The following is a 19248-nucleotide window of genomic DNA, read 5'->3' as shown; positions in this document are numbered from 1 at the left end:
ACTTCAGTAAAGGAACTGACAGGAGAGGGGGATGATTGACAGATCAAGGTCCCGTGAGGGGCTGAGATCTAGAGGACAAATAGAGCAACTGATCCTTAATAGGAAGGTCACCTTGTCTCCAGAGAATGGAGGGATCAAGTAAGGGTAGAAATGGAAATAGATTCTGTAGTAGGGTTGCAAAATTATGGAAGATGATATCTCATGCCTTCAGTTTTCTCTATTGAGAAGAGAGATTATCAGTTGTAGGTGAAGTTAGGAGCTTAAAGAAGGTGATAAGGATTTAGAATAATGTAGAGTGATACTAGAGAGAACTGATCAAGGACAAGTGAAAGGACTGACAAGACTAGCTGAGGGCCCAGCCCAAGTTGGAAACCATAAATTTGGGGATGTAATGTTTTGCCTAACAATGTCAGTACCCTTCGCGTCCCTTGTCCTTTTCTTCACTATTCACAAGGCAGAGGGTGGTACTTACCACTTCTGTTCCACTTTCAGTATAGCTCTTCTTGGCAATAAATTGCCAGGTTCACAGCCTTTGAAGACTCACCTTTGAGATCTCCCTCTAAAGGCAAAGCATCTAAGAATTTTTCTGGTCCATTAGACTAGGTAAGGGAGTGGGAATTTACCCACTAAGGTAAAGAGGTACTTTAGGGCTGTGCATTTCCATGTTCTAAGATTATATCAGTGGGGTATTGAGACACACCTTCCCCTACAACAACTAGCTTTGCAGTCCCTGGGTCTGAATTTTAGATTAGTTGCCTTTCATAGTCCTATTTCTTGACCTGGGCTTCCCCTGCCTGAGCTTCTCTAAGCCTATTCCTCTTTAATTCTTTAGGATCCTGGGTATGTTTACATCCCAACAATGGAAACATCTCAGCAACGATTTCTTAAAGACCCAGCAGGAGAAGAGGCACAGCTGGTTCAAGGCAAGTGGTACCATCAAGAAGTTCCGAGCTGGCCTCAGCATCTTCTCACCCATCCCCAAGTAAGTTTCTCCATGAGCTGATTATCTCTAATCACTGTAATCTTGTCTAAGCCTCCACCCCACTTTCTTGATTATGTAAATTATTCTATCCTCTTCCTAGGTCCTCTAAATTCTGTACCTTTAACTACTAATACCACCCACATGGTCCTGTCCCCCATGTGTCTTTACCCTTCTACTCCTGACCCAATAGTCATATCTCGTCCTTTATGTAAAACACAGTACCTAGTGCATGGTACGTGTTTGGAGAAATGTATGCTAATCTCTCCATCTTTACTTTCTTTGACCCTTATCCTTATTCCTTATCCTAAGGAGGCAGAGTCAGAGCCAATAGGCCCCAAGTCCTTGCTCTTATGGAAGGGCACATTGATTTATTACCTAGGTTCTGGAAATAAATATTGCTCAATTCTTAGATCTTAGGCCTACATTTATCCCCCCTGGTGCCTTCTGATCTTCCCAAAGGCAAATACAAACCTAGATTTGTAGTTTTCCAGGTGCCATTATTGAGAGACAGTCAGACATTAGGCTCTTTGGGGTCCAACTATTTCTTGCCTAGTAGTTTAATCACACACACACACACACACACACACACACACACACACACACACTACACACACACACTACACACACACACACAGTAAGTGAAACAGGCATCCTCTCCAGGGTATCATTCCTTACCTGGCCTAGATGCTGCAGAGAATGACCTAGGCTTTGCCTTTGCCTGCCCTTCATGTTCCGATCTGAAGAACACATAGATAATGACATAAAAATCAAACCAGTTATGTATTGATCTACTTGCTTGGACAGTTTGATCCAGTGGAACTTTCCTCAGATATGAGTTGCTCTTTGGCTTAGGTCATTTCATCTATTCTTATCTCCAGACCTCTTCTTTTTTTTTTCTTTTTCTTTCCGGTCATGCCACGCGACATGAGAGATCTTAGTTCCCCAACCAGGGATCAAACCCGCACCCCCTGCATTGGAAGTGCAGAGTCTTAACCACTGGACCCCCGGGGAAGTTCCTCCAGGCCTCTTCTAGAGCTCATACTGAATCCTCAGTCTCATCACTTCTCTTTGCTCTGTGTTCAGGTCTCCGAGTTTCCCTATCATACAGGACTCCATGCTGAAAGGCAAACTGGGTGTACCAGAGCTTCGAGTTGGACGCCTCATGAACCGTTCCATCTCCTGCACCATGAAGAACCCCAAAGTAGAGGTGTTTGGCTACCCTCCCAGCCCCCAGGCAGGTCTCCAGTGCCCCCAGCACGTGGGCCTCCCTCCCCCAGCATGGACCTCTTCTTTGGTACATGGCTGAGGAGGGTTTGACTCGGGTGTCAGAGGGTGGGAGGGGAAATGTGGGAATACAGTTTCTCAAAATGGGGTGGGGGTCTGGTTGTCCAGGCATCATAAACCAAACCTGGGCATGAATCATGAGTGAGTAGAATGAAACACATTTTTTAATAGTTGTGAACTTACATCTGAACAGTCTGGCAGGCTTCTCTGATAGTATGTCATGAAGCAGAGAGTCTGGGGTTGGGCATCCCAAGGAGATGTCATGTATGATTTTGTTAGGTTGTGGTTAGGACTTGGTAGTCAGCTACTTTACAGACCTATTCCACCTACCTTGAAGGGGTTTAAGGACAGGTGAGTCTCTTTTAAGAGCCTTGGCAAAAATGTCTGAAGGTCTTCTCTGCAGCTTGGGGATTACTTAGACTGATCAGCGTTAGGGCTTAGCTACTTCAGGAGAATTTTAGGTAGTGGGCGTGAGTGAGGTCTTTCCAGTCACCAGCTTCATAGGAGGTTCACGGAGTCTATCTTTTTCCTCTCATCAGGTCAGTGGTCACTGCAAAAACATCCCCACTCTGGAATATGGATTCCTTGTCCAGGTAATCAAGTCTAAAGGTTCATTCCAAAGCCTTTCCCCTGTTTTCTGACCCATCTGATCCCCTAACATCTCCCAGCTCTTCAGTCAGTTAGCAAACATTTCCTGAATTGTTCTGCTCCCAGAACTATACTGAGTGTTGTGTGGATAGGAGAAAAGAAGGCATAGTTCCCACCGTCAAGAAGCTTATAGCATTATTGGGAAGACAACGCTTATAGACCACTTATGATCAAGTGCCAAATGAGACATTGCAAATTTTAAGTGCGCTGGTGCCAAGATGAGAGAAGGATTGACACTGATTTTCTTATGATCCCGCACATCCTTGCTCAAGTGGGCTTCACTTTTCCTCACAAACTTTCACTGCTTAGCCGCTTCTGGTCATTTGCTTCTTTTTAAACCCTCTTTATTTTCCAGACATGGTTTCACTTTTTTTTTTTTTTTTTAATTTATTTATTTTTATTTTTGGTTGCCTTGGGTCTTTGTTGCTGTGCACGGGCTTTTCCCTAGTTGCAGCGAGCAGGGGCTACTCTTCGTTGCAGTACGCCGGCTTCAGTAGTTGTGGCACTCGGGCTCAGTAGTTGTGGCTCGTGGGCTCTAGAGCATAGGCTCAGTAGTTGTGGCGCACGGGCTTAGTTGCTCCGCGGCATGTGGGGTCTTCCTGGAGCAGGGCTCGAACCCGTGTCCCCTGCATTGGCAGGCGGATTCTTAACCACTGTGCCACCAGGGAAGCCCCATGGTTTCACTTTTGCATCTCCATTATCTTTGTTCATGTCATTCCCTCCACTGACCTTTCTCACTATATCTGCCTATTGCAGTCAAGTCTCAGATGCCAGCTTTTCCATAAAATCTTCTCTGTTACTTGAAATGTATTAGCTGGAAGTGTGTCTCCTCTCATTGAACTCTTTTGATGCTTTTTGTTTTATATGGCACTGATGTGTCAGGTGCCATATGCTGCCTTGAATTGTAATTAATTTGTATACATACCGCATCTTGTCTGTTGGACTATGGGGTCTGAGAAGACAATCTTTTATGTTATTGAATAATCAAGGAGACCTTTCACTGAGCTAGGTGCATAGTAGGCATTCAATAAATCTGCATTAAATGAATGAATAAAAGCCCTTGCATGTCCATTACCATTCCAAAAGTTTGTGAAATGGGAACAATTTGATTTATACACAAAGTGTACATGGTTGCAAAAACCATGTTAAGACAGAGTGTGTAAAAAATACTTTAGGATATTGTTGCATGAGCTGTGGATTTGTGCTGTCTTCCCAGCACAGAGTGTTATCTATGGTCTTGATCAGTTTACAGGCTGATTGTTCTAGGTAGTTAAAATGGCTTCTCAGGCATCTGATCATGGACTGAATACTCACTTGTCACATGGGGGCAATCTGTAATTACTACAACTAATGTTAATAGTTTGATTAGTACTTGTTTATAAAATACTTTCACAGAAATCATCTTTTTACTCTCAGTACCTTTGTGAGGTGAATAATGTCCACTTTGTAAATGAAGAAACCAAGGCTCAGGTTAATTGACTTGCCCAAAGTTATATATGGTATTAAGTAGTAGAGGGGGGAATCTTAACCCAGGTCTTCTACCATGGCTGGTCTTACTTTTATTATACTATATAGTCTTAGCTCTAGAGTTAGGCTATCAGTTTAACTAAGTGCAGGACCCAAGAATAGATTTTACCTTAGGCACAGGGCTGGGAGGTAGGAGAGTAAGTGGAAAAGAGGTTCAGATTATTTCCTACATCTGGGTCTGGGCTTCCAAAAAATAAATAGAATCTCTTCTCTCCTCAGATCATGAAATATGCAGAGCAGAGGATTCCAACGTTGAATGAGTACTGCGTGGTGTGTGATGAGCAGCATGTCTTCCAGAATGGGTCCATGCTCAAGGTATATGCCTCTATTTCGTGACCCTCTTTCTTGCACCCTTAGCTGAGGCCCCTTAATTCCTCATCTCTCCATTTTTCCTTTCTTCCTGGATCTATGGTAAAGGTAGAATTCTGTCCACACTCCTTGAGACTCTAGAAATAATTGTTTTTCTCAGAAAGCAAATCTCAGCAGTCCTGTTTGGAAAGATGAGGATATGTGAATATCAATCTAGAGTTGTCTGAGGTCAGGCACCCCTCTTGCACTATGATACCTTCTTATTGGACACCTCCTGCCACCACCATCTCTTTAATATGTCCATTCAGCCAGCTGTCTGTACTCGTGAACTGTGTGTTTTCTCGTTCTACACCTTGGGAGTCATGTCCGGAGCTGCAGAGGAGGTGGCCACTGGAGCAGAGGTATGGGGCCGGGAAAAGCTCCTGGGGAATTGGGATCAAGAAAGGCTGGGGGGCTTCCCTGGTGGCGCAGTGGTTGGGGGTCTGCCTGCTAATGCGGAGGACACGGGTTCGAGCCCTGCTCTGGGAGGATCCCGCATGCCGTGGAGTGGCTGGGCCCGTGAGCCACAACTACTGAGCCTGCGCATCTGGAGCCTGTGCTCCGCAACAAGAGAGGCCGCGATAGTGAGAGGCCCGCGCACCACGATGAGGGGTAGCCCCGGTTGCCGCCAACTAGAGAAAAGCCCTCGCACAGAAACGAAGACCCAACACAGCCAAAAATAAATGAATAAATAATTTTAAAAATAAGAAAAAAAAAAAGAAAGGCTGGGAACACAGCAGTTTCACTGCTTGGAATTTAATCTCCAGAAATGCTTTCCTATGTAAGGATGTTCACTATAGTATTGTAGGGTTTTTTAATGTTGTATTTATTTATTTTTTGGCTGTGCCACGTGGCTTACAGGATATTAGTTCCCCGACCAGGATTTGAACCTGTGCCCTGGGCAGTGAAAGCGCAGAGTCCTAACCACTGGACCTCCAGGGAATTCCCTAGTATTGTTCATAATAGTTAAAAAAAAAAAAAAAATGGATACAAGCCCATCTGTACAAGGTCCAGTTAAAGAATGATGGTATGTCCTTTGCAGTAGAAAATTTTGGACAGAAAATTATAGCATATATAAAAAAGAAAATACAACAGTATGTATAATACAATTCTTTTTTTTTATTGCCTATATAATAAAATAACAATTTCTGTAGAGGAAATATCTGGAAGAATATACATCATACTTAGCAGTAGTTACCTGTGAGGAATGAGATTTGGGGGCAAGGGGATGATTTTTCTCTTTTTTTAATCACCCTTTTAAACATTGTTCTTGAATTTTTATAATGAGGTTATATTTTCTCATGAAAAAATCATAAACATTTGTCTTTTTTTAATTTATTTTATTAAAATATAGTTGATTTATAATGTGTTAATTTCTGCTTTAGAGCAAACTGATTCAGTTATACATATATATACATCCATTTTCATAATTCTTTTCCATTTTGGTTTATCAGAGGATATTGAATATAGTTCCCTGTGCTATACAGTAGGACCTTGTTGTTTATTCATTCCATATATAATAGTTCGCATCTGCTAATCCCAAACGCCAAATCCATCCCTCTTCCACCCCTCATATTTGCTTTTAAAAAGAGAAATGCTGAGACCCTCCAGAAGGTAGACCTATGCTGGGTACTGTGTGACTCCCAGCACCGGGAAATCATTTAGCTTTTGTCCCCTTTCTCTCCTTTCTCTTAAGGTGGTGGATCTGCTGGTGGCCATGTGTAGGGCAGCTTTGGAGTCCCCTAGAAAGAGCATCATCTTTGAGCCTTATCCCTCTGTCGTGGACCCCACTGATCCCAAGACTCTGGCCTTTAACCCTAAGGTATAGTTGCTTGGGAAGAAAATCAGGACTCAGGAACAGAGATGGCGAAAGACAGCGGAAGACTTTGGGCTGTCATTCCAACAGCTTGGAATAAGGGGACAGAAGAAATGGAGCACTTGTTTCTTGGGAACTCTTGCTTTAGCCGTTTTAGTGAATAAATAAACGTAACTAATAATATCAGATAAATAATAACTTCTGAGTTTCTCAGAAGAAGGGGAGAACAATTAATATTAGTTATGTTATGATAGGGAATAATACAGACTTTGGAGCCAGACACACCTTGATTCTATTTGAGGTTCTGCTCCTCCCTAGCTGAATGGTGTTAGGCAAATCACTTAACCTTTCTGACCCTCGATTTCCTTATCTGTAAAAAGGAGATTATATCTACTGTTATAAAAATGGGAGATAATATATATAAAATATTGTATAAGTTAGGGTTCTCTAGAGAAACAGAACCAATAAGAGATGTTTAGAGAAAGAAATTTATTGTAAGGAATTGGCTCATGTGATTATGAAGGCTGAGAAGTACCAGGATCTGTAGTGGGCAAGCTGGAGATTCAGGAGAGCTGATGGTGTAAGTTCCAATCCAAAATCTAGCAGGCTCGAGATCCAGGAAGAGCTGATTTTTCAGTTCCAGTCTGAAAGTAGGAAAGGACCAGTGTCCCAGCTCCGGGCAGTCAGGCTGGAGAAGTTCCCTCTTACTCAGCTGTTTTGTTCTATTCAGGCCTTCAGCTGATTACGTGAGTCCCACCTGAATAGGGAGGGCAGTCTCCTTTACTCAGTCTGCTATTCAAAGGTTAATCTCCTCTAGAAACACATTCACAGCCACACCCAGACACACCCATGGCCCAAATGGACATAATTGATGATTGACAAAATTAACCATCATAAGTACCCAGCACAGTGCTTCACTATTACTCTCATTGCTATGTATAAGGCACTATACCAGGTTCTTTACATACGCTATTTAATCTTCAGGTCATCTCTCTGAGGGTAGTGGGAATTTTTATCATCACTTACATACAGGGATACTGAGGTTCTAAGAGGTTAAGTAACTTACCCTATTACTCTCAGCTGGTAAAAAAGAACTAGCATGTGATTCTAGAACTTTTTGACATTAAATCTGTGTTCTTTCCATGACATACTATGCTGTTTCCCTGGGGCCTAGAATTCTTTTGTACATCTGGCCCTCCTTTTCATCATATCTTACTCTCCTCCACTTTTGTTCATCTGGTTCTTCTCTTCCCTTTGATTCCCCACAGAAGAAGAATTATGAGCGACTTCAGAAAGCTCTGGATAGTGTGATGTCCATCCGGGAGATGACCCAGGTATTCTGCCCTCTGCCTGTCCCCTGCCTGCCCACTCAAGTGCCCTATTCTGTTTGAAATTCATGCAAGTGGAGGGAAGATTTAGAGATGCTACTCAAATCCCTCACTGTATTCTCTTTAGTTTTCCCAATCTTTGTTCTCTGTTTTGTTAGCTCTGTTACTCCTATTTCTCACTCCTTATGTCTCTCAACCTTTACCTTTGCTGCTAATTCCTTCACAAGTTGTTCCTATTTAATGTTTTTTCCATAATTCTTAGGGCATTAGAGAAGTGAGGGAAAGACCTCTGTCCAGGGTTGGGAGGGTGAGGAGGGGGGCTTGGAGGTAAGGAACTAGACCCAGGGGCCTACATCTTCTATCCTTCTAGGGGTGGGGCAGCCACATGGAGCAGTGACCATCCTTTGACTCAAGGCTGTCTCTCACCAGACTTCCCCACCCCTCGTCTGCAATCTCTGCATGAATAGACATTCATTTGTACTCACATTTACAGGTGGGCCTCTTCTCAGCAAATCCTATATATCACAGTTCAGATTAACACATAACATACACCCAGGAGGGATGATTTACTTGTCAGAAGGACTCTTATGTTTTTATGTAAAGTTTTACCACAGGATTCCTTAGCCTAATCTTTCTGGGACATTGATTTTATTTATTTATTTATTTTGATTTATAATCAACTTTTTAGGGCTGTAGGAATTGCATAAAATGAGGGAGACCCACCTGCATGTTGTTTTGTAAGCATTTTCAGTCATTTTCATATTTATTTATGAGTCTTCCCAACCTGACTGGGGTCCTTGAGGGTGGGAACCCCATCTCCTCTTGGTTTGGTGTGGTCTTCAGTGCCTACCTTGCCCTGGGCCCTGATAGTCTGTGGAAAGTGGGAGGGCTCCCACCTCTCCTGGGAGATAACCTTACGGCCATTGTCTTACAGGGCTCATATCTGGAAATCAAGAAGCAGATGGACAAGCTGGATCCCCTGGCCCATCCTCTTCTGCAGTGGTATGAGTAGAATGGTTCACCCTTTGGCGGGGGGTGGAATGGGGCATAGTATCAGACATGGAGCCTACACCTTCTCCTAGAGGTGGTTTCAGCATCCTTCCCAAGGTTATAGATATTATGGCCGCTCTTTCTTGGGTTTTACTGATACACCTGCCCTTGACAGGAACTCAGATCCTACAAACAGCCCACAAATTCTAATGTGATGTCTCAAGTTCTCTTTAGGTGTTTCTTGTTTCCCAATAGGTTTTTGAGTGCTGCTTGCATGTAGGAATTAACACTTCATTTCAGTTAGGTTTTCTATGCATGCAGAGAAGTCTGTCTCCCCCTTCTACGCCATTTCCATATCTCAAGCCCTTCCCTGTTGATGTTGACTGTCCAGAGCCTTAAAGCACTATTATTACTCCCTTCTCTTAGCAAAGGTTCTGACCTTTCTCTACTTCCCTCCACCCCTTGCCCTCCCTCCCTGATCTTGATTTCTGTTCTCTTTTCCTGATATAGCTTTCCCCTTCTAGCTTACTTCCCTCTGTCTAGTCAGCCTTTGACATTAGTACTTTCTCAATGCAACATGCTCCCTCTTAGTATGAGGAATGACCAGGCGTAGACCATCCAGGATGGCATCACAGGTACGTGAGTGAAGCACAAAAGAAAAAAACCATGTCCACTATAAGAGATAATACTCCCTTGCTGAGCCCTCAACAGTTTATGCCTTTGTTCTCTCCTGTCCTCTAAGTTCAGCCTATGTATGGCCCAGTCTGTCCCCGAATCCTCAGGAAGTTTGTTCTAGTTTCTTCTGGTTTTTTTCTGCAGCTCAAACAATAACTTTCCATTCCCCTCATCTCTGAGAGCCTTCAGCCTTCCTTTGAGCTCAGGCAGGATGGCTCCTGAGCCCCAGTTCTAAGTTTCTAAATCCCAAGTGTAAGTTGTCACCATCCTAATACAGACCCCACCTTTCTAACTTTTTTTGGTAGCTGACCTCTTGTGCTGACCTTTTGTTCTATCCTTTTCTCTCCCTAGATGTAGCAGCCCACCTCCCACCCCTCTCTTTCTTTCATCCATTGTGTTTAACTACCCAGTAACTTGCTGGTCCCTGGTCAGTAACTTTGCTTTTACATTTTTATACACAAACATTACCACCCACAGGAATATCCAGATAGTGTCCTGGACTCAAACAGCCCAGGAATCCTTGCTTGTTCTCCCAGAGGCAGAGCAAGGCTGCTACTTTGTTCAGGATGGCCTAACCACACACTTATTCTATCCTTTTTGTTTTTTCTCTGTTTTGTCCTAGGATCATCTCTAGTAACAGGTCACACATTGTCAAACTACCTCTCAGCAGGGTAAGTGACCATTCTCCCTCTAAACACTAAATTTCTGGTGAGGGGCAGGGAGGGGCTCCAAACCAGCTAACTGAATTGGTCCTAGACCTGCCTGATTGGGCTTGTCTCAGTAGTCTTTGGGCCTGCACATATTTCCTTTCTTTGGGGTCAGTGCAAGCCTAATTTGCTCCCTTCCCTCCCTGATCTCCATTTCTGCTCTGTTTTCCTGACCCCACCCCCACCCTGGGCAGCAGCTGAAGTTCATGCACACCTCACACCAGTTCCTCCTGCTGAGCAGCCCTCCCGCCAAGGAGGCTCGGTTCCGGACCGCCAAGAAGCTCTATGGCAGCACCTTTGCCTTCCAGTGAGGAGTGGGGCGGGGCTGGGGATGGGTGCTGGATAAGGCAGAAATAATGTAAGGGGATGGGAAGGCAAGTTCACTTGAGGCATATGAGTTTGTGTTATCTATGTCCATCAACCAATCAGTCAACAGATACTACAGGCTATTGTGGTGGGTGCTGTAGAGGATAAAGATACATAAGATATGGTCTTTACTCTCAAGCTACTCGTGATGTAGTTGAGGAGAAATGACATTTGCATAAAAAAAGATGTGGTTGAAGGAACAGATGAGCAGGGATAGATTTGAAAGCTACTTTGAAGGAAATCAGCAATTTATGCCCAGTTGTGAGAGGAGAGAGAGAAAAAGAGAGATTAAGAGTAACTTAAAGGGAGTTGGTGGTACCCTTTCCTTAAAAGAGATGTGAAGTCATTACTGGAAGCCATATTTGGGAACAGTGATAATCTTGTTGAGTTTGAAGTGAATTTGTTTAATTTGAGATATCAGGATAATAGACAAATGAAAATATTGAACCAGCAGTTGAGGATTTAGGATGGGACTGTTTGAAGCGTGGAAGAGAAGAGGAGACTGGATATTAAGATGTAAGGGTTAGCCATACACACACACATCTTGCATGCCTGTGACTATATCCACGTGCATATCCATTGCTAGGTTTATTTGTGTCCATCTTCTTGTCCTGTGTGTGTGAGAATGGGTGGGAGTGGCAGTCTTGGAAGTGCTCCTGGGAACCTCATTCCATGAGGAAACATATATTCTACCCTGCCTTACAGTGGGTCCCACATTGAGAACTGGCATTCGATCCTGCGCAATGGGCTGGTCAATGCATCCTACACCAAACTGCAGGTGAGGCTGTGCCCCTTTTCTCTTTCTCTCCACCCCCCTCCCTGCCCCACTCAGTTTTGAAGTCTACTCTAGAGTACTCAACTGTTTTTGCCTCAGTATCCTCAAACCTAGCCTCCCGTGAGGCTTCCCTAGGGAGGAAGTTGAAACTATATGTATAGAATGAATGTGGCTGTTGTATTTTGACCCTAGGCTGTGTTTTTTGGTGTTTTTAGGAATGGGAATGTAGCTGTAGGCAGAGATAATAAATTGCTGATTGTAGCCACTGTGATAAATTAACTTGTTAGAGCTTTTCAATATATGTAACTGTTCATTCAGAGAGTTGATATAGGAGACATTTCTTTGCCCTGCAAGACTCCAAGGGATAGTTATTGTTCCTCCTCCTGACTGCCTGTTCTGTATTCCTTTTTGGAGGGTGGGGATCTGCATATATACCAAGGCCTAGGGACAGGAGCATGGCTTCTGAGGGACTGACTCAGTGGCTCTGCCACTCCTCACTCTCCAAGGCATCAATATCTAGTATTTCACAGGCAAAGGGGTTAACTTGCATCCACTTTTCAGCCAATCAGCTTTTCAAGAGTAGGTGCCTAAAGTTATCTGAGCGAGTGAGAAGATTAAATGGAGGGACAGAGGGCTGGATAAGCCTTGTGGCTGCCTAATACACAGCCATGGGAAAGCCCAGGCTCATATTGCTCATCCTGGTGTTTCCCTGCAAGCTGCATGGAGCAGCCTATGGCAAAGGCATCTACCTGAGCCCCATCTCCAGTATTTCCTTTGGATACTCAGGTAAGAAATAATCTTTGGTCACATTGACTCTATTTACATTGCATCCATTTTGTGAATACATAATCCTATGCTCTCTCCTCTTCCATCATGGACACTTGGTTTGTGTCAGCTCTCTCCCCAGTCATGGATACATAATCTTTCTCTATTTTCTCTCATTAGGAATTTAGATTCTTTGCAAGTTGAGCCCAACTATCTCCCTTTCTCTTAGGTATCCTCTTCTCCATGGGGATGGTTTTATTCATCGTGGGGCCTTGGTCCTGGGAATGGGTTAAGGAATAACTGGGAAATGAAACTAGGCTCTTCGGAGAACACATTTTTGGTGTTGGCATTAGCCTGTCATTATAGATTGTGTATGTGCACACCACACGTGCATGCGAGTTTATATATGAATGCACTTGAAGGCTTGAGCCCCTTCCACTGGCTTACATTTCTGAAGACATTGTTCTCCTCCTTGTCAACCACCTTTTAAAATTTAAACTATGTATAATTATACACTATTATATTAGTCACATTGAATGCAAGAGGAAGCATTTTATTCCAAAGATAAGGCATAAACAATGTCCAGATTCTAGTCAGGAGATGAGTTCAGCTTTGTCCAGCTCAGAAAACGAATCTGACTTAGCTCTCTCATTGTTTCAAGCTTATGTCTGAAGTTCCTTTTCAGTCTTCTTTTGTTCTTGTTCTGTATAGTCTCTATATAAAAGTGAGCCACCATATAGTTGCAAGTCTACCATATGAAGGGGCCAGTGCTAGATTCTTTATAAATTACTATTTAGTATTCTCCATTAATTGTAACTGTTATAAAGATAACACTTAGTTCCAGAATGACAGAACTAGAAAAGTCACTAACGACAGAATAAACCAAACAAAGTAGAAGAAAGGAGTTAATATAGGTAAGAACCAAAATCAGTGAAATAAAAACAGGTACAATAGGCACAAAAAAGCCAAAAGATGATTCTTTTAAAGAACTAACAGAACAGATAAACCTGGCTAGATTGATTAAGAAGAAAAAGAGCACAATTAAATAATATTATGAATGAAAAAGGGAGCATAACTATAGATACAGCAAAATTTTAAAAGCTAATAGGAGAATTCTGTCAACTTTATGCCAGTGATTTGAAGACTTTGTCAAAATTGATAAATCCCTAGAAAAATATAACTTAACAAAACTGATTCAAGAAGAAATAGAAAGCCTGAATAGCTCTAAAATTGTAAAAGACATTGAAATAGTAGTTTAAAATTTGCCACAAGAAAACAAAACAAAAAACTTAGCAAACCCAGATAATTTTTTTTTTTAAACATCTTTATTGGAGTATAATTGCTTTACAATGGTATGTTAGTTTCTGCTAAACCCAGATAATTTTACAAGTGAGTCTTAAGTCACACTTTCAAAGAACAAATTATCCCAATCTTAAACAAAATCACCCAGAGAATAGAAAAAGATGGAATTACAAATCATAAAAGATTGGTAAATTTGACTTTATTAAAACGAAAAGCTTCTGTTCATCAGAAGACACCTTAAGAAAGTGAAAACGCCAGTTACAAACCAGAAGACATTTGTAACACATACAACTATAAAAGATTAGTAATAAAGATGCATTTTAAAAATTCTTACAAATAAGAAAAAGACAACCCAATAAAAAAAAAAGGCAAACAACATGAACAGGCATCTCACTGAAGAAATGACCAAAAAATATGAGCAGCTGCTCATCCTCTGTTAATCAAGGAAGTAAAAGCAAGACCGTAATGACTTACCATGTAGCGTCTATGTGGATTGGCAAAAATTAAAAAATCTGATAATACCTCTGTACCAGAGGTTGCAGATAAGCAGGATCTGTTTTATCACTTATGGGAATATAATTTGGTACAACCACTTTGGAAAACATTCGGTGTTAAATTTCATAAAGCTGAGAAATTTTATCCCTGTGACCCAGCATTTTCATTTCTGCATATGTGCACCCAAAGGTGTGTACATGAATGTTCAGAGTTATATTGTTTGCAACAGCAAATCTTAGAAACAACCCAAGTGCTCATCATCAGGAGAATGGATAAATACATTTTAATATATTCTCACAATGGATTATTATTCATCAATGAAAATGAACCAACAGTGGCATTCAGCAACATGGAAAAAATGTTGAGTGAATAATAGTTGAGTAAAAAAAAAAAAGGCAAGCCCAGAGGACTACTGTATGATGCCTTTTTTATGTTGCTCAAAAATTAAAATTAGGACTTCCCTGGTGGTGCAGTGGTTAAGAATCCGCCTGCCAATGCAGGAGACACGGGTTCGAGCCCTGGTCCAGGAAGATCCCACGTGCTGCGGCGCAGCTAAGCCCGTGCACTACAGCTACTGAGCCTGTGCTCTAGAGCCCACAAGCCACAACTACTGAGCCCATGAGCTACAACTGCTGAAGCCTGTGCGCTTAGAGCTTGTGCTCTGCAACAAGGAAGCCACCGCAATGAGAAACCCATGCACCGCAACGAAGACCCAATGCAGCCAAAAAATAGATAAATAATTAATTTTAAAAATTAAAATTATTTAGCTACGTGTGTGTGCGTGATAAAACTAAAGAAAAAAGAAATAACTCAAATTCTGGGATAGTGGATATCTCCCAAGTGGAGGCAGATAGTTGGGATAGAGTTAGGAGCACTTAGATGCAAGTCACTGGTAATGTTTTAGTTCTTGGATTTCGTTCTTAGATCTGTAGGTATTCATTGTCCTATTAAATAAATGATAGTGTGTTGTGAACCAAAGGTTATGATTAATCCAAGAAGGGTAAGGGCCCAGTGAATATATATTTATTGAATGTGTGAATGAATCTTATTCTGTGTGCCTGGGGTCCCCAGTCGGGGTGGGATCAGGGTAGTCTTTTGGCTTTGTCTAGGTTCCACAGGTTTTATCTTTGTCCCAGCCTGAGCCTCCCTCTAATTAAGCTCTTATTCTAAGTGGTGAGATCCTTCTGGCTTTTAGTGCCTACAAAATTCTTTCTTCTTGTCTGTTTTCTCCCTGTTCTCTCCCTCTCTCCTCTCCCATTGGCCTTTGTTTATTACTGAGTGCCTGAATACATTTAGTTATTAGATGGAGCCAGGAATCTCTATTGACTTCTTAACTTTCTTCTTCATGTACTGATAACGTAAGAACATCATATAGCACCATCCTTCTCCCTCCAAAGGTCCATTTGATTATAGATACAAAATACCTTATGCTTTTACTACTGGAGTTATAGGTCATCTTGTCCAATCTTTTATTACTTTACAGGTAAGAAAGTAGATACACAGAAAAGTTAAATGACTTTCTTAGGGTCACACAGATCTAAGTAGCAGAGTTAGGACTGGAATCCAGTTTTCCTAACTTCTAGGCCAGTTTTCTTATCATTATATTGGACTCACAGGGTAGGCTTTGCTTGAATGACTGAGTCTGAGGGCCCCATAGATATGTGAGAGTCTCTAATGCTGGGTGAGATGTGTGTAAATGTCCGCGTTATTTTAGTTACTCCAGCATTTGGCCAACTCTGTCTTCTTTGTATGTTTCCTTCCACCCCTTTTTGCTCTGGTTTTCTCTCTTTTTCCTCAGGGTATCTGTAGCCTAGTGACATTGGGTGCCCTCTGGGGGTCAGTGTAAATAGAGAGCATTCATTTGACTAGCAGAGCCTCTAATGACTTGGCCATAGTGAGTAGGTTAAAATGAGGGACACTGGGAAAGGAGATGGTAAACTCCATCTATGTGTTTAGTAGTGTTTAGAAACTTCTCACAAGTGTATAGTCGGGACACAAAGCATCCAGGGGTTATTCTGGCCTCCAGGTTCTCAGGGTGTCTGGTCTCAGGGAAACTGACAGAAGATGATTGGGTCATTATGGTCAGGACAGTGTGCAACAGGATTGGGATGGGACAAGATTTGGATTATATCATAAGGGCCATCTCTAAGACCAGCCATAGAAATCAGATTGTTCTCTCTTAACGTCTGGGATAGAACCTAAATGGGAATTTCACTCAGAACCGTGCACTGAAATACCCAGGCTGAGAGTCATCATATTTGGATGCAGAGCTAAACCTAGTTAAGGCTAATGGAGAAGTTGTAAACAGAGGGGTGGTGGGTGTCCTGTAGAAGAAATTGGCAATTCAAGTCTTGAGGCTCTCATTGCCCTAAGTTTTGTTCAGGCAGTAAATCTGTCGTGGGGCTTCAGTGTGAGTGCGTGATGAATTGACAGCCTGAGCAGTGAAGAATGTCAGTCCAGTGGTTACCATCCCTGCTTCTATACCGTGGCTATCACAAAACCAACACTTGCAGCAGAGTGGCGTTAGTAATAATAGAAAGTTCCAGGGTGGACTGCTGAGATAAGTGCCCTGTTTATGGCCTGCAATGATGGCATCATTTCCCATCTTCATCCGTCTCCCTCTTGGGTTGCGTGGTCTCATACACAGACTCATCCCTGACTGTGATAAGGCTGGGCCTGTGATAAAGCTGAATACAGAGACTGAAGTCCTAATCATAGGCCAGAAAGAGTTGGGAATAGGGGCACACAAGCACTGTTGCACATCTAAATAGGAAGAATCCACAATGAATCTATAAATGTTATAAACAGGGCTATTCAGTGAGGGGTAAAGATGGTGCAGGATTTATGGATTTAGATAGGGTGAAAATGAGTGAATTGGCACCTCTTCCTCAAGTCTGGGAGGACTTTCTGAAGGAAGCAGGACTCTTCAAGGTAGTTGCCGTTGTGGTTACCTGTGGAAAATTATTCATCACTTAACTGCTCTGCTTTCTCCCTTTTCTCTGAATGACTCTGGTCAGAGCTTTTTATGTAACTTTGAACTAGAGCAGATCTGACTTGCTCTGCTTGCTTCCTCTCCACTCATTTCACTCAGCCTGGCATTTGACCCGAGGTGTTGATGTCACCACTCTCCTAGGCCCCTCATTCCTGACTCATTTCATGTGTTACTCCCTGTCTTAGAACCCTTCAGTGATTCCCGGATGTTCTCAGGATAAACTCCATTTGCCTTAACATGGCCTACTAGGCCTGCTTGATCTTATCCTAGCTTATCTCTTCCACATCATCTCTCACCACTTCTCTGCCATCAACTAAGCTGCATACAAACTAAGGCACACTGCTTTGTCTTTCCTCCAGGCCTTTTATATGCTATTATCTCTGCCTAGAATACTTCTTCCCTCTTCATTTAGCTAACTCTTCCTAATCCTATAGTTCTCAGCATAGCTGTCATCAGGAAGCCTTCTTCAAACCCCGAGGCTAGGCTAGTTCTCTTCCTCTGGCTCACACAGTGCTCTATATTCTCCCCATCATAACCCTTACCATGCTCTGTTGTAATTATTTGTTCCTTTCCTGTAATCTCCATCAGACTAAATTCTGTGAGGGCAGATACGCTGTTTGCTTTATTCACTGCTGTATCACCAAGCGTCTCTAGCTCAGTGCCTGGCACATAGTAGGCACTCGGTAAATATTTGATTAAGGAATGGGTGAATGAACTGGTTTGTTTTTCTGTGACAGGAATGGGAAAAGGACAGCACAGGATGCCCTCCAAGGACGAGCTGGTCCAGAGATATAACAGAATGAATACCATCCCTCAGGTATTATTAGTTGCCGTTGTTCCACTGAGGCAGGACCCTTCCTCTGGGATAAGTTTAGGCTACAGAGATGGATGGGGAAACAATGGTGGTGGTGGAGGTGGTGGTGGTGGGTGGTTTAAAGATCATTTGAAGGAATCAGATATGTTCTAAGATGAACACATTTCTAGAGTCATCTGTGGCCTCAGTCTTAAGTATGAAAGCAGAGACTGAGTTTAAATCCAGTGACATGAAAACGTAAAGATGGAAGCCTGGACTCATCCAGATTGATTATGGAAAGCAAAAATTTCGTGGGGGTGGCTGGATATCCCAATCCCCATCCCCAACCATTACCAGCTAACTAGCCTCTCTAGGGAAAGCTATAACCATCTACCTGGCTCTGCTCTCCTCTTCCAGACCCGATCCATTCAGTCAAGGTTCCTGCAGAGTCGGAATCTAAACTGTATAGCACTTTGTGAAGGTAGGTATCTCACCCAGTCCCTGTTTTTCTGGGTCCCCAACCTTTATTTCTGGTGCAACTTTGGCACATGGTGCAGCCAAGGGTGATGTTGAAGCATCATATCTTCCCTTCCCTGCCTGGACTCTCTGACCCAAGCATTATATGTATAACTTCTGGCCCTTCTCTTCCCAGTGATTACATCTAAGGACCTCCAGAAGCATGGGAACATCTGGGTGTGCCCTGTGTCCGACCATGTCTGCACACGGTTCTTCTTTGTGTAAGTCTAGGAGGGTTCCTTGGGAATTACTTGGAGGAGTGAGGGTGGGAGCATAGTGATATGTGACTACTGGGAAAGTCTGTTTCTGTTATCGGAGACTTGTCCCTGGCTACCTGAGTGGAGCTGGCACTGGGACTTTCCCCTTGGAGGATAGGGATGGGTATAGATAAAGGTCTGTTTAGAGGAAACCGGATAAGCTGAATCTCTTCCATCCTAAAGAGTATCAAGAAAGGGTTTTGACTTCTTGGATGGGATGGCCACACCTCCAAATGCAGTTCCATTGGTTGACATTATTCTGGTATTTTTCTCCCTCTTATGCTCACACTTGCCCTATCTTTGGCAGATATGAGGATGGTCAGGTGGGCGATGCCAACATTAATACTCAGGACCCCAAGATACAGAAGGAAATCATGCGTGTGATCGGAACTCAGGTTTACACAAACTGAGGGGGCCCCAGCCCTCGTACCACCCCCGTTCCCCCAGGATCCATCTGCCCTCATAAAAGGGCTCAGGAGCAGCAACCGAGGCTGCCCTGAGGAATCAAGAGGCCATTACCAAGGGGCAGGAAAAGGATAGAAGAGGCGGCCTTCATGGTGGAGACTGACCCAGGAACCACTCCACATGTGGATGGCCCAGACCGACTCCCTACCCAATTTTCCCAGTTGACTTCACCCTGTTTGTAAATAAAACAATAAAATGGAAGGTGCTGTGGATTGGA

The 19248-nt window shown here is 42.9% G+C and overlaps 1 protein-coding gene across 7 annotated transcripts in view; it reads left to right on the top strand.

Annotated features, from left to right (window-relative positions):
* The window catches only part of PARP6 (poly(ADP-ribose) polymerase family member 6), a 27874-nt gene extending 8626 nt beyond the window's left edge, over positions 1-19248 (top strand). For 3 of the 7 annotated variants that reach the window (XM_082443875.1, XM_082443876.1, XM_082443874.1), the window contains exons 9-24: positions 833-982; positions 2066-2276; positions 2806-2859; positions 4661-4756; positions 5059-5151; positions 6486-6611; positions 7874-7939; positions 8868-8935; positions 10221-10269; positions 10500-10612; positions 11377-11449; positions 12163-12232; positions 17738-17817; positions 18211-18274; positions 18446-18530; positions 18874-19248. In XM_082443875.1, coding sequence (XP_082300001.1) covers positions 833-982; positions 2066-2276; positions 2806-2859; positions 4661-4756; positions 5059-5151; positions 6486-6611; positions 7874-7939; positions 8868-8935; positions 10221-10269; positions 10500-10612; positions 11377-11449; positions 12163-12232; positions 17738-17817; positions 18211-18274; positions 18446-18530; positions 18874-18976 — 1501 coding nt within the window. In that variant the 3' untranslated portion in view covers positions 18977-19248. Of the gene's footprint in view, positions 1-832; positions 983-2065; positions 2277-2805; positions 2860-4660; positions 4757-5058; positions 5152-6485; positions 6612-7873; positions 7940-8867; positions 8936-10220; positions 10270-10499; positions 10613-11376; positions 11450-12162; positions 12233-17737; positions 17818-18210; positions 18275-18445; positions 18531-18873 lie in introns of those variants that run through there. The other 4 variants (XM_082443879.1, XM_082443878.1, XM_082443877.1 and 1 more) reach the window with 4 other exon arrangements.

The sequence above is a fragment of the Balaenoptera physalus genome, assembly GCF_965194825.1.
Source record: "Balaenoptera physalus genome assembly, chromosome: 2".
In the NCBI taxonomy this organism is placed as follows: Eukaryota; Metazoa; Chordata; class Mammalia; order Artiodactyla; family Balaenopteridae; genus Balaenoptera; species Balaenoptera physalus.
The sequence above is the reverse complement of the archived record's forward strand: the minus strand, read 5'-3'. Positions and strand labels throughout refer to the sequence as shown.